Genomic DNA, 15,193 nt, shown 5'->3' on the forward strand with positions numbered 1-15,193 from the left:
CTATTTGAATACTAGGGATACTTCTATAGGTACCTCAGTAATCTTAGAAGACTCTGGAATAAAGTAGTTTTAATTCACACAAACATCTCATGTTTTTCTTAACACTTTATAATATCGTATTTCCTTAGAACACCTGATCATAATCACTACATAGCTGAATTCTAATAAATTCTTACCTTATCCCCTTCTTTGAGATCAGAAAGTGGTCTAACAGGCTTACTACAGCAGAATAATTTGTCTTGACTGATTCTGTTTATTGAATATGAGTTTCATTTTCTGGAGTCAACAAAGAAGTTGACAAAGAAGTTCTTCCTTTTAGTTTATGACACATACATATCTGAGGAGATGATAGACCATCACCTTTAAATAGAGAATTAGAGCTCTGCCTCTCACAAATGGGAAACTTGTTCCAGAGAAGGGGGTATTCCATGAGACACATACCTGCTCCTCCAACATGTCCTTATTATGTTGCAAGCAAGGTTTAAGTCCTTGGATTGGGTAGCTTTGATGTTAATGCAAGAGGCCCATCAGAGGAGAAGAACGGAACACCTTGTATGCCACACATAGATCAACTCCTAACAGCCTGCAGGAGACAGAGTCTAGAGAAAGGACTTTGAGGCGATCTACACAGGACATGTTGCTAATACTCTATTATTTTTGTTCTGGTCAGGTACATTCAGAAGGGGGAACCATACTCAATTATAGACCCAACGAGCACTGAATACAGTGAAGCGATGACTTCCTTGGACCTAGATGCCATACCGTCCTTATAAGCTGAGCAATGTAGAATGATTTCCATACTACCTTAGGCAAATGTTGGTCGAAATCTAGGTTACTGTCTGCATATTTCCCCAAATCTCTGACTACTAGGTTTACTCTTTGGGGCTGTTATCAGTGATGTAGTTTCCTGGGGTAGCCAACTTCCCACTATCCTACATTTCTCTGTTGGCTTCCTGTAAAATTGCCAGCATTTTTCCTTACAATATAAGCAATGGTATAAAATCACTTCACTTTGTAAAATAAATAAAAACAAGAGGTGAACACTTTCATTGTTAGTTCATACAGTGAAGTGCTAGCTACTAACTTGCTCTCTGCTTGATTTTATATTGAATTAATAGACTGATTTTATACTACTTCTTGCATTTTATTTTACCTGCCATGGTTGTCAGTAATTTTTACAGTATTCATTTCCTTAACTGATTCAACACATTTTAACAGTTTATCTGTTTTACATAGTCAGCCTTGTATACAAATAAACTCTGTTTTAAATTAAAAATAATGCTATATTTCTTTTTCCACAGCTGTCTTCTATTCCAGCCAAATCTTCGTCCTTAAGGATTTGAATTTATGGATCATTCTCAGTTAATTTCTAAATCTCTTTCAACTACTCTTCAGTTATGGATTACTGCAGTATCACTCTTAAAACTTCTAGTTAATCTCTAAGGAGGTATTCTTCCTGACCTGCATGGCTACATCTGACTGGCTAATTTATTTCCACAGGGCTAGAGCTAATCATTGGATGCATCATCCACGCAGCTATTAGCATCGTTCTTTTAGTTGTAGTGTCTTCTTTTGTGGCTGACTTCTATGCTGGGAGAAACAGGGGCCTCCAATATCTTTTCCTATGTGTTTGCACAATCCCACTGCAAGAAAATGGCTTGGCAAAACCAAGTGCATGTCCCTCGCCCATATACTATATGCCAAGCACATACTTCTCTCTGTCTCCAGTATTCAGCAGCATTACAGTAGCTGTTCCACCTCCATACCTGCAAGATGGGAACCAGCATCAGCTGCTTAGTCCTAGACACACACACACACACAAATGCACACACACATGCACACACGCACACACACACACACATACACACACACACACACACACACACACACACACACACACACACGCACACACGCACACACACACACACACACACACACACACACACACACACACACACACACACACACACACACACACACACACACACACACATGCACATACACAGATACCTTGCTCCTCCATTGTTCAAGCCACTAACTGATCTTGAGTCATTGTGGTCATACTCAAGTTTTATCTATGTATGACACGAAGCTGGGAATATTGTTGCATGCTTTACTGAACTTTAAGTATCCTGACTGAAAGGACAAGAAGAGTTGAATTCCAAGATGGAGTACTGAGTCAAGGTTTATCAGTTAATTTATCCTTAAGTATGTGTTGAAGGCAGAAACAAGCTACAAAAGCCACAGCAATGACTCCAAGTTGGTATACATCCTGGACATACAGACGGTATTACACTGTTTTCAAATGTTTCACAAAAAGCAGTAAATAACTGAAATAATTGCTGATTAGTATGTATAGTTTGTGTCATTTTAGTTTTTTTTTTTTTTTTTTTTTTAGTAAAGCTGCACGCCACTGAGATTATATCTTCACACTGTGAAAAACATCGTAATCCATTCCAGGGATGCTTTGCTAAAGCTTGTCCTAAAACAGTGCTTATAAAGCAACATATAGCCTGTGCAGAACACCAGTGTCCTATAGTGCACTACTTATACAGACATGCACACAGATCTATGGACAGCCTGTGCAGGGCACCAGTGTCCCACAGTGCACTACTTATACAGACATGCACACAGATCTATGGACAGTTTAGACTTACCTATCAGTCTGTGACCACACTTTTTGGAGATGCAGAGGAAACCAGAACTTGTAGATGAAATTCATGTAGACAGAGGGGGAATGTGCCTACTCATTGTACACACATGAACTGGGATAGAATCACAATGTACAGCTGGAGCGCAGTAATATTAACAATATACCTCTAATTCACCCACTTGTCAAGGTCATAAATGAAACAATTTCAGTTTAAAGCAGTATGAGCTATTGTCAAAAGCATGATTTCTGTAACAAGAAGATAACTCACCCAAACAGCAATGCACTTTAATTCTTAACAATTTATCTAACCTTTAAACATTTAATTCAATATATAAATAGACTAGAATGATCAACATGAAGATGTGAAGCCACATCTCATCTAGGTATAACAATAATTAAACAATCCAGAATTGCTTACCACGGTGTACAAGCCACTCATTCACTGTCTCTGTGACATCAAACGTGAGCCATTCTGCACTGAGATGTAGCTTCACATTCCTACTGTCAATATAGCGTTGAGAAGGAGCAGTAAAGTCTTTGGCTTTTAAAATCTGGAAAAAAAAAAATCAAGTTTCAAGATATTTTTATATAGTTGCCTTTTTTCTGCATATGTATTTTTTTTTCATATAAAACACTTTGCTGATATTTTGACATGAAAAGCATATTGTATTTGAAAATGAATCCATGAACCTGGTGCATTACTAGAACCCACAGCCTTATGATCATTCAACATTTTCAAACATGATAAACATGGATAAAATGATGAGAACAATTCTCCTTATCTGCCCAGTGCTGTTTTATGGAATAATCGATTTCTAAAATCCACAGATCTCCGTGAGGTAAACAGCCATATTTCTCTGCAGCTGAATGTCACTTCAGTCATGTGTCCCCAGTGAAATGTACCACAGGGAAATATCTCACTGCCTAGGTGCCTGAACCCATTTGCAAGATTTAAAAATCTCCTTTGCCTTGAATACAATAAAGAAAATGCCATCAAAATTTTGCACAAAGTACAAAAACTAAGCTATAAGTTATGAAGAAATGCTATGTGTTTTTATATATTCATTCATCCTCTGATAACTTATTTATTGTATTTGTGATCAAGGGGAAACCAGAGCCTGTCCTGACAAACAATGGGTATAAGGCAGAAAACGAATCCTGGTTGGGACACAAGTATACTACATGGCATGCACACAGACATACACTGCCTTTAAATCAGACAATGTCCAGTTTATCTAGCAGTATCTGGAGAGTGACCTGGAGAACCATGTGCTACTTACTTCAGTTCCACGTTATTCTCTGTTAATGTCATTTATGAAGATTTTACCTGCTGGTGTTCATATACCATCTTATAACAGTTCACATTATGAAAGTATCAGCTTGCCATAGTTTTCAGATCCACCCTAAAGCAAATTACCTAATACATAAAAAAAATAAATAAATAAAAAATTCCCTCACTGATAAATGAGTCAAGACCAGCACAGGCTTTTTATCAGCACATCTTGCTGAGTATCCGACAGTCATGAGTCATTAGTTCTGGTTTTGCTTGGGACAGGAGAAAGAGAAGTATGACAATTATTGGCTTTTTTAATAAATGGGAGTTTTTTTTGAGGAGCTGAGGTGGCTATTAATTAAGTAGTGCTTTAAAAAAACACTACATACGAGTACATTTTTCATATTGCTTCTCCGGTATCTGGGAAAATTGGGCAAATGGGGGAGGGGGCATACTATTTATCAGGAAAAAACATTTGGCTATAGAGGGCAGTTTGAGGGGTAATAATCAATATCAGTTTTGATTTTTTTCTTCAGTGTAACTAAGAGTAATGAGAGCAAATGTGACAACCAAGGGGGTTCAGTAATTTATCCTGTTTTTGCTTTAGAAATTACCTTGAGGCTGGTAAAAAAGTCAGTGTTTTTGCAGATCATAAGTTTATTTCTGTGATACCAGCCCTACTTAGTTGTCCCTCTTTCAAATGTTGTTCTGTTTACCACATTTTACATTCAGATCTAAGGTGTTAAAACTCTCTTTCCGCCTCCTTTTGTGTTAAAATCTAAATATCTTAAGAATGGAACTTTTTAAAGCAGAGAAAGATCTGCTATTGCCTGCATCGCATCACATTACCCCCCCCCCCCCTTTTCTACCTCATCTGTTGTTTTAAGACTGTCTGCAGAAGGTAGCATTTTTCTTTTCTTATCCCAAACATCCAGTGCCTCTGACTACTGCTAGAAATGCAAGAGAAAGAGAATCTCATGGACTGGGCCCACGTTTTTATGGACCATCCTAAGTTGGCAGTAGTCCCTTGTTGTTCGATGAATTCTGCATTTTAATGGTGTGAAATGGGATTCTATAACTTTGTAAAAGACTGTTTAAAGGTTATTGATATCCTGTTTTATTGAATATTGATATTGTCAGCGCTGTTTACATTAGGTTTTGCTTCAATACTACTGTAGTGTTGACATTTTTAATATTTTGTGGTGTGTTTTAGAATTGTTACCCTTAAATTGCTCATTTGCAGTGTATATTAGTTTATGTTTTAGGAGCAGAGTGCTGTAAATGTAGTTTGAGGATTTGTTTTCTTTAGCTGATGTTTACTTTCACTAGACAGTTGTATGGTTATAAGAACAGAGAGCATGGGAGATGGAAAGTAAAGGGAAAAAGTGCCTCTCTGCAAAAAGATATGTTTTGTTTGCCATCTTTTTTCATTTTTTTTTTTATTTTGTATTTGATATTAATGGATTTGTTTATAATGATTTTGCCATACTGACATGAATCCTTGCTAGGCTGATGGCCATTCCATTAACTGACTTTTTTTCTGGATCTACTTTTCTTGGAGATTACTCATATCTGCCAGAAAATGCATCACAAGATGATGGAAACTGATAGATCCAATAAACATCCAGGACTGGCATATCAGATTACTGGAGTATTATTTTGAAGTATCTAATTTTGACAGCCTAGAAGTAAGATCTCAGCCCTATGGTGCAAATTAGGACCCTCTGTAAACTCAGTGTAAAGTGCATAGAGAACAGACAATATTGGATGACTGAGGGTATCTGCATTGATACATTCTGGTTTCACTTATGGTTTCCTCTGTCTTCCTTGCTACCTTATAACATTACTCTTACATACATGCAGTGAATGTTTTTTGTTGTAATAATTTGCATATTCTTGTATATATAGCTTGAACTAGCCTCATTAGGGACTCCTGTTTTTCTCCTGTGCTCTGAATTAAAGCTTCCATGTCATTTTGATTTGGATGTTTAGGAAAGATTTGAAAACAAGTGTTATTTTAGTTATAATGTAAGGGCTATCAGGCATAATTTTTTAAGCATCTTTATTAAATATTCACATTTGAAATTGCAACATGAATTTACAAAAGATGAACTCCATCATTATGTGAGACTAGCTACCAGCTGATAAACTGGGATACCACTACTTCAATGGAGGTTATGCTAAAAAATTCCATCATATCATAAACAAGAACTATCTGGACCAAAAAGTTAAAGAATCCACTAGAGGAAAAAATATTCTTGACATGGTCCAAACAAGCAAAGCATCTATAGGAGTTATGCCACTGTTATGTCATTCCCCAGTTAAGTCTGACCACAAATTGAAAACCTTCTTCTTCACAATCCCCAAGCCATCAAATGTGAATATCACACTATTGAAAGACTTCAAATCTACTACTGCCAACAATTCTCTGATGAAGTCTCAAAATTCAAGTATAACTGTAACCCCCAAAACTGTAATACTATTAGCAGTCATGTGGATAAATTCTGCACTCACCTAGATAGATGTATTAACCTGACAGTTTCTACCAGAACTAAACAAAATGGAAATGTTCAGAAACAAACCAGCCTGGTAATCTATATGCATAAATGAAAAATACAATACAAATAAAGAAAAAAAAGCTTCTTAGAATATATAGCAAAACTAAAGACTCACAAATGAAGGTCAACATCAAAAAAGTATTGAAAGTACTAAAAAACACCTTCGGGAAAACAAAGGCTTCCCATGAACTTAGACTAGCAGTAGACGCTAAGGGTAATTGCAAATCCTTTACTTACACCAGGAAATTAAGAAGTACCACCGAACAATTACAACAAAAAATTACAAAAAAAAAAAACAGCAACAATTGTGCCTGACTTATTCAAAATGGCACCAGCTACTCAGATATAGTAGATATAGTAATTTTATTAGTTAACAAATTCTGTGCAAATTTCACACCTGAGACAACTATACCAAACCCACATATTCCAAAGGACATCAAACCCTGTCATAACAAAAGAACACTCACTAAAGGTACTTTGCAAAACAAAAAATACATCCTCCATGTGATCCGATTTCATACCTAGCCACTGCTGAACATCACTAACCATGTAGTGGTGTACCCACTCCTACAGGTATTCAAACTGAGGTTAGCTTTGCCCCAAGGTATGGCACACAGCAGTTGTGATGCCACTTTACTGGGGTGGCCCCACCATAGACTCCAGAGACATGAGCCTCAACAATAAGTTCATGGAATGTGTCATAACATACCGGATAAAGTACAATATTACAAATCTTATATGACTTGACTCCCAGCAGTTTGGCTTTGCTAAGGGTAAATCTTCTCTAATGGCACTGGTAACCTTTTTTGAGACAGTAACCCAAACAGTAGACAGTGATCATGCTGTTCATACAGTACATCTTGACTTTGCTAAAGCACTTGATACCATGTCACATGCTAACATTGTTTGCAAGTTAAATTTGTTCCAAAATGATCCCTGTGTAGTTAGGTGGATAGTAAATTGGATGAGGAACAGAACCCACACAGTGAAGGTGGCAGGTGTGCCCTCAGGGAGCATGAAGGTAGCCAGGGGTGTCCCTCTGGGATCCATAGTAGGACCTCTAGTAATCAACATATACTTCTTCGATCTCTGAATCAAAAATGTGAATCACTGGTTAACCAGATTTGTGGATAACTGTAAACTGACTGTCATCCTCAAATCTCCTTTTGATGTTGAGAAGCTACAACTTGAATTTACACATGTTACTAGCTGGTGCACAGAAAATGGGCTGAAGCTAAATGCTAAAAAGTACAATATTATCACGGTTCCCTATTAGATGATCAAAGATGCATTCTTTCGAATGCATCTTGGTCAAACTCAAAAGCCTGAAATGGCAAAATATCGAAGCGGCTTTTAAGCAAATTCTTTCCCTGGGAAAGAATTTGCTTGGCCGCTTCGTTACTTTGTTGTTTTTGGCACTTTAGTTCGGTCTCGGAGTTGGTATATTTAAGTAGGGGGGGGTGCAGCCCCCCACTTAATGTAATGATTAAAGTATTTTTTTTTGTTGTTGAAACAGCAATTTTTTTTTTCCCCTAGGAAAATAAATCACTGTTCTGACAGATCAAAATTGTAAGCTTTCGCTTACATAGGGTCGATTAATCACTGTTCACTTTTTTAAGCGTTCGGTGATCTAATATAGACCCTATAATAACTTGGGAGCCTGTCAATAAATCAACAGTAGCATCAGTGAGCACCTTTTCTCCACTGTTGTGTGATCTCAGAGTAGGTATACTGACAGTTCGAAATTGTAAGCTTTCGCTTACATAGGGTCGATTAATCACTGTTCACTTTTTTAAGTGTTCAGTGATCTAATATAGACCCTATTATCACTTGGGAGCCTGTCAATAAATCAACAGTAGCATCAGTGAGCACATTTTCTCCATTGTTGTGTGATCTCAGAGTAGGTATACTTAAGTTCAGGGGTATGCTGGGGGGGGCAAAATTTCCTCCAAGTTGAACCAAAAGTGATTTATGTGAAATGTTTTCAGATTTTTTGCTGTTGGGGAAAAAGAGTCTACCTACTGAAAATATTTCTGTCACATTTGGTAAATAATCCCTTAGCCCATTTTATATTATAGACAACATCACATTCCAAAATGAAGATGTTATAAGAGACCTTGGAACATGGCTAGATAATTGTCTCTCCTTTGATTATCATGTTCTAGCAGTAGTTAGGAAATCCTTCATCCACAAAGGGTATCTCCTCTAGATCCAAAGAAGTCCTTACCCTTCTGTATTCCACACTTGTCAAACCCATTACAGAATACAATGCCCCCTTTCACATGTATCTTACTAGGTACATCAGGCAGTAGGAGAGAACTCAGATTTTCCTTAAAAAAAAAAAAGTCATGGGCTTAAAAGACCTGAGCAACTAGGAGAGTTCTGTCCCAATATTCAGTGTCCTATAGACTCCCTAGTGGCAAGTTATGCCATGAGTTTTGAACCATTGATCTATCAGTCCAAAGCCTCTTATATCTCCACAAAACAAATAGTCCAGTGAACATGCATCAGCAAATAGACAAATCATGGTGGAGGGACTGATTCATCATGCAACACCTACACCATCTCTGGAAAAACTTCCATTCCAGATCAAGCAATATGACACAGTATATTCCTCTGTAAAGGAGTTAGACAATTGGATGGGTATTCACAAATTCACCCCCAGCATGATTTGTCTATTGCTCCTTGAAAAAGGAGGTAAGGTCTTAGGAGGGTACTGCAAGGTGTAAATGGTCACATGATCCAGCTGTCTTATATTTTCTATGATTCTAAGATTCTATTATTTATTTCTATTAAATTTGCTTCTTCCATTTTCTAAAGATTTTACCCTTAGGTCTTTTTAATTCCTTTGCAATATTCAAAACTGCTATTATGGTTGGTACAGATTTTTATTTACATTTTCTAGCAATTACTTTTTTTAGACATTGAGAAGCCAAGTAAGACCTTACTATGTCTAGGCACTTCAGATTTTATATCCAAGCACAAAAGAATCATCCTTAGTTGCTACCATTTGTTCTTCCAACATTTCTATCAAAGTACTCTGTGGGAACTTTTTAAAATCTGCCAACTCATTACAGACTCCAAACATGTTCTCAGTTTGCTCTGTCTTTCCACATTATATCTCCAACATCTGCTATCAACTTGGGGAAAAATCCTCTGAAATCTACTTGATGCAAACATTTTCATGCAACAATTTTCATGCAAAAAGTCTGGGCTTTGTCTTCCTCTGACTAATTCTTATTGTGTTATATTTGCTACAGCCTACTAATTATCTCTTTTTAACATCTTCTCTTCTAGACTCAACTAAAAACTCTATCAGAGCTAGATTTTAACTTAGCACTGCTATTTCTTTTTTCCCTTTGCCTATACTCTTTTATCAGTCCTTGATAGGGAAGTCAATATCTAACATGCAGACCAAACTCCTGGTTAGCCTCATCCCTCTCTGTTACCTTTCTCTCCCAATTTATTTGCTCAGAATATCTTTGCCCATTTGTTATTTTACAATACATTTCAGCTCTTCTTGTATACTACTTACAGAGTTCTCTTGTCAAAACTTCCATTCTCCATTCCATGCAGTTCTTATAGTAGTTTTTGCTACCTTATAAATATAATATTCTGTATGGTTGTTTTTATTCTCTTTAAGGGCTGGCATCCAAAATCATAATCTCTCAGTATCTCTCAAATTCCTCCCATTTCATCATCATCCATTAACACTTCAATTTATAACTTCTATTTGAGTTATATATATAAACCTTAACTGTGTAGATTTATAATGTAAAATATAATATGCAATAAAACAAAAACTCACTCAAAAGACTGCCAATACTCATTATACTGATGAAAATAAAAATAATGATGAAGTCCATGTGAGACTAAAGTGCTAACTATGGAAGTTAATATAGTTATTTAATTGTATACCGCTTTTTATTTTTATTTTAGTTTGAAAGCACCCCTTCTAATCAGATAACCTTAAACCACTTTGACTATGGGAAGCATCACCTTATACCACTTAACTCTTGCCCTTTTAAACTCACAAATAAACTTCAACAACTCTTTATTTTTCCTTTCAAACATTATAATTGGGTACTTTTTAAAGTGTTAGCATAAGATAACTGCACATTCTGCTATATTGGTAGTCTTTAATATTTGGCATAAGATAATTGCTAATTCTAATATAGTGGGCTATCTGAAAGTTTGACACAAAACAACTGAAAACAATATTACAATTGGCTAGCCTTTAAAGCTTGGCATGAGATTACTGCTAAACCTACCTTTTCTCACTAAATAGCCTGCTATTGTAAGCTCCAGAGAGGTACTGACCTGGATTTATTGATTGTTTTATACTGGGGAGACTTCATAGTAAGAGGGTTTATCCCCGAATGCTCAGGCTCACTCCACTCCTCTACCCTACCCCTATTCCCAACCACCCCAACATCATTTGATTTACACTTTTTCCTCTTTAACTACTCTTCTTCCCTTTCACTTCAACCTTCCAATAAGTTTACTACACCGAATTACATACCACACCCATTCATTTTTTCCACTATCTTTTAATTAGTCTCAAGCTAGCTTATAATTCAAAATCCCCTCCCCTCACACTCCTAACACCATGTCTCACGTCTACCTCCATATCCCACTTATCATCCTACTTACTCAACTTATATCATACCACAACACACTACACTATTCAGACTCATCCTCTACTCTTTCCTATTCCCTTAACAACTGAAATATAGCCTACTCCTTCTACATCTCTCCATTAATGTTTACCACCTCCCATTTACATCTGTACAAGGTCAAAACTATCACTCACTTCCCCCCACTGGCAAACTTAAAGTACTGTGCTATAGACTGAACCATTTTCATCCACATCCTACATTATTTACAATGACTCTCCTTATAGCTGATGACATTCACCCCAGCCTAGATCCATCCTCCCCTTCAGTAAACCTCAGCATGCACCCATCCCTACCCTTACCTCCCCCAAACTTCTGTAATACAGCACAAATTAATCACCCTAAACATTATGGTCCACTATCGCTAATATCCTTCACCCTGGTAACCACAAAACCCCAAATCCCTTCCCTAATAACTCACCGCTGGAGACTGCTACCCTGTTAATAACTACTTCATAGACACTATCCGCAAACTAACTCACTCAAGCCATAACTCCAATCCCCCAAAATCTTCCGCCTCTCCTACTCATAATAACAAAACCCTTTCTCACTTAAACCTGTACCCACCTTCTATATCAAATCTCTTCTTCATAAACTTAAACCCTGCTCCCCATCTGCTGATAAACTGCCCTCCTTTCTCAAGCTTGCTGCTGAATCCATAGGCTTCCCTGTCTCTATAGTAATAACTAGATCGATTCAAGAAGATACAGTTCCAAACATCTAGAAATCTTTCTACATTATACTACTGCACAATCCACAGAACCCTCTAACTTTATACCAGTAGGCACCCTGTCACCACTTCCTAAAATGTTTGAAAAGTACATCCACTCTCAACTGCTTAAATATCTAATCCATGAAAACTTCTTCACCCCCACCCAACATGGCTTCCAGCCAAACCAAAGTACTGCTATGGTCCTCTTATCTTTTACTCATACAGTTGCTGAGGCCAGAGATAATAATCAGGTAGTGTTCTGTCTCCTCCTTGACCTATCCAAAGCATTTGATACAGTGTCTCACTCTAAACTACTAACAAAACTAACTGATCTTAGCCTCTCTCCTCCCACTTTGCAATGCTTTTCCAGCTACCTTACTAATAGACTACAATCTGTCCATTGGCTCACTTCCTGCTTCTCCTTCTTGCCTGTAAAAACAGGGGTCCCCTAGGATTCTGTCCTAGGCCCCCTTCTGTTCAATATCTTTACCAACACCACCACTCTGCCTGCAGCCACTTGACTCTTATCCAATATGTGAATGACTCAACCATCATCACCACCTCTAACATGTCACATCTCTTTCACATTCACTTACACAAAACATATTCATCTCCATAGAAAAATAGCTTAATGAAAACCAGCTTATCCTAAACCATAAAAAGCTAAACTCTTACTCTTCTTACCAAGATCAGTCTCACAAAATAAATCCACCTTCTCCATGTCTTCTTTAAATGACACAATTATCAGAGTTGATCCTTATACAAAACTCCTGGGCACCATAACTGATGACCAACTAAAATTTGATCAGCATATTCAGCAGTGTATCAAAAAGACACATCAAAAACTGGGATTACTGTATCAGAATAAAAAAATTCCTTATAGCAGAAGCAAAACTATCCCTAGCTAGTGATTTCCTCCTGCCATGCCTTCTCTATACTGCTGCCATCCTCACAAACTTACAATCCACAATAAACTCCCAACTTGAACAAACATATAATAAAATCACCATATTTGCAACAAACAAATCTTATAAATCACACCATTGCATTGAATTAAAACTGCAATGGCCAGAACTCCCCCATCAACTTCTTATCTCACAACTACATATCACACACTCCATACTACACAAATCTACTGCCTGCCCCTCCCTCTCTTCCCTTGTTTCTTTCTACACCCCAACTAGATCTCTCAGAAGCTCTGACCAACAACTCCTTGACATACATAAACCAAAACAAAAATATCAGTAAACTACTTTACAATTACAATGTGTCTTTAGCCTGGAACAAACTTACTAACTCTATTAGAAACATCCCAAATACAAATCAATTCAAAAAGCAACTAAATCTTTTTCTCTTAGGCTCATGGATCTGCCCTTGCCAGGAACCTACATGAACCCTCCAATCTCTCCGACATTTTCTCTCTTCCGTTAACTCACTTCTCTTCCTCTCTAACAATTTTATGGCTACTTTTTTATAATCTTCCTTTCTTACACCTTTAAGTAGCTTTACTCAAGTAGTAGCGTGACTACTATACATCCACTACAAGTAATAACACTCTTATAGTTCATTGAGTCCAATCTGCCTTTATATTGCACATTCCATGCCTCATCTGTAAATACATACTGTGCATTTTTTGCCAGATTCTCATTTGACCTCATTCTATTTGTTTATTGTAACTGTATTTCTGCTTAACTTTTTGTGCATTTTCCATGTTTTACTTTTTATTTTTACCATTTTGTATGACTTAAAATATATTTTTCTATGTTCTATGAATATTTGTTATGTGATTTCCTGGAGCTTTTCTCCTCTAGTCTCCACTGAAAATGGACTTCTAGCTCAGTTGGACCAACCTGGTTAACAAATGTCAAATAAATAAAAAATAAAATTGTCAAACACAACTTCTGTGATAAATAAAAATGTGCCTGACCTGTATAAAAGACTAACAAGACTAAAGCATTTTCACTGGTTGGAACATTAGCAACATCTTCCAGTTTCTTAGTTTTTGTATTACTTTTTGTTTTGTCTCTTCTCACATATACTTAGCTGCCATAACTAATTTATTTTTTAATCCATACACCTAAATACTTCACCTTATCATGTCCATATAAGCATGGATATTGTTGAACCAATTAATGTGTGGGTATACAGTTTACAACTGTAGCTTTTGCTTTATCTTCATTTACTGCATATACCCAAAAGACATGAAGCTGCTTCATAATGTTTCATAAACCAATATGCCCTTTTCAGGATTTACCAAGTGCAAAATAATGGCATTTACAGATAAATCTAACTTTTTCTGATTACCACGAGTTATATCCTTGAATTTGAGAATCCCTTATTTTCTTTGCTAATGCCTCTAATTATAAAGCAAATAACTGAAAGGAAATGATATCAGACATAATTGATCAAATATGCAGAAAAGTGATTTTTTATAGACTAGTTTAGGTGGAGGGGAAACCTAGATGTAATTGAATGGTCAAGACTCATAATGCCAAGTCCCATAAAGTGGAGGCTAGGTGGTTGAAAATCCAGACTTACATATGTATGCCAAGTATGAGATTGTCATTTCTTGGAATATTCACTTTTCTTGGATTTGGTATATATAATTTTCATGGGGTGGGGGGGACAAAAAAAAACACTTAAAAGGAGAAAAGCTGTGTTTGATATTCACTCTACTCCTGTGTTTTCAATGTTTTTTTCCACATTTTGACACACAGCCTTTTGAGTTCAGACATTTCAACAGGGACCCAACCTATACTTATTAGTCTGTTAAAAAAGGTGTATTGGAACTTACTTAACATGAGACGGACATAACAATCGAAACAGACACACACACACACACACACACACACACACACACACACACACACACACACACACACACACACACACACACACACACACATTAAAACACAATCCAAAACTGCCTCTTAAAGAAGTACAGTGCAAATATATCATCCTGTTAGATATAACAGCAATTCTATCAGACATACACATTACTTTCCATCACAAACAGCCATACAACTATATAATTAAACAGCAAACCCATTTCTAATCTCATTTGCTGAGAAAAGCAGTATTTTTCAATTTGGTTAATATATAAATTACATTAGGAAGACAAACACACATAATTTGATCCTGATATAATATCTGAATATATCAGGCTATCTACCTTCTAAGTTCTGAATATAAAGAGCCACACAATTAACATTCCTTGAAATCTGACAGTAAATAAATCATACAGTTACTGTTTTTGCAAGAAGGGTTTTAATCCTTGTGCTCACACCACTGCTTATTAAATATACTAAGTGCAGAGGTGGA

General features: G+C 36.6%; 1 protein-coding gene across 1 annotated transcript in view; it reads right to left on the reverse strand.

Moving 5' to 3' along the window:
* The window catches only part of LOC122805523 (transforming growth factor beta-2 proprotein-like), a 239,398-nt gene that overhangs the window by 134,573 nt on the left and 89,632 nt on the right, over positions 1-15,193 (reverse strand). The window contains exon 3 of the mRNA XM_044075725.1: positions 3,072-3,204. Within this exon, the coding sequence (XP_043931660.1) occupies positions 3,072-3,204 (133 nt within the window). The remainder of the gene's footprint in view (positions 1-3,071; positions 3,205-15,193) is intronic.

Source organism: Protopterus annectens, chromosome 6.part1 (genome assembly GCF_019279795.1).
Source record: "Protopterus annectens isolate FY-2018-M chromosome 6.part1, PAN1.0, whole genome shotgun sequence".
Lineage (NCBI taxonomy): Eukaryota > Metazoa > Chordata > Ceratodontiformes > Protopteridae > Protopterus > Protopterus annectens.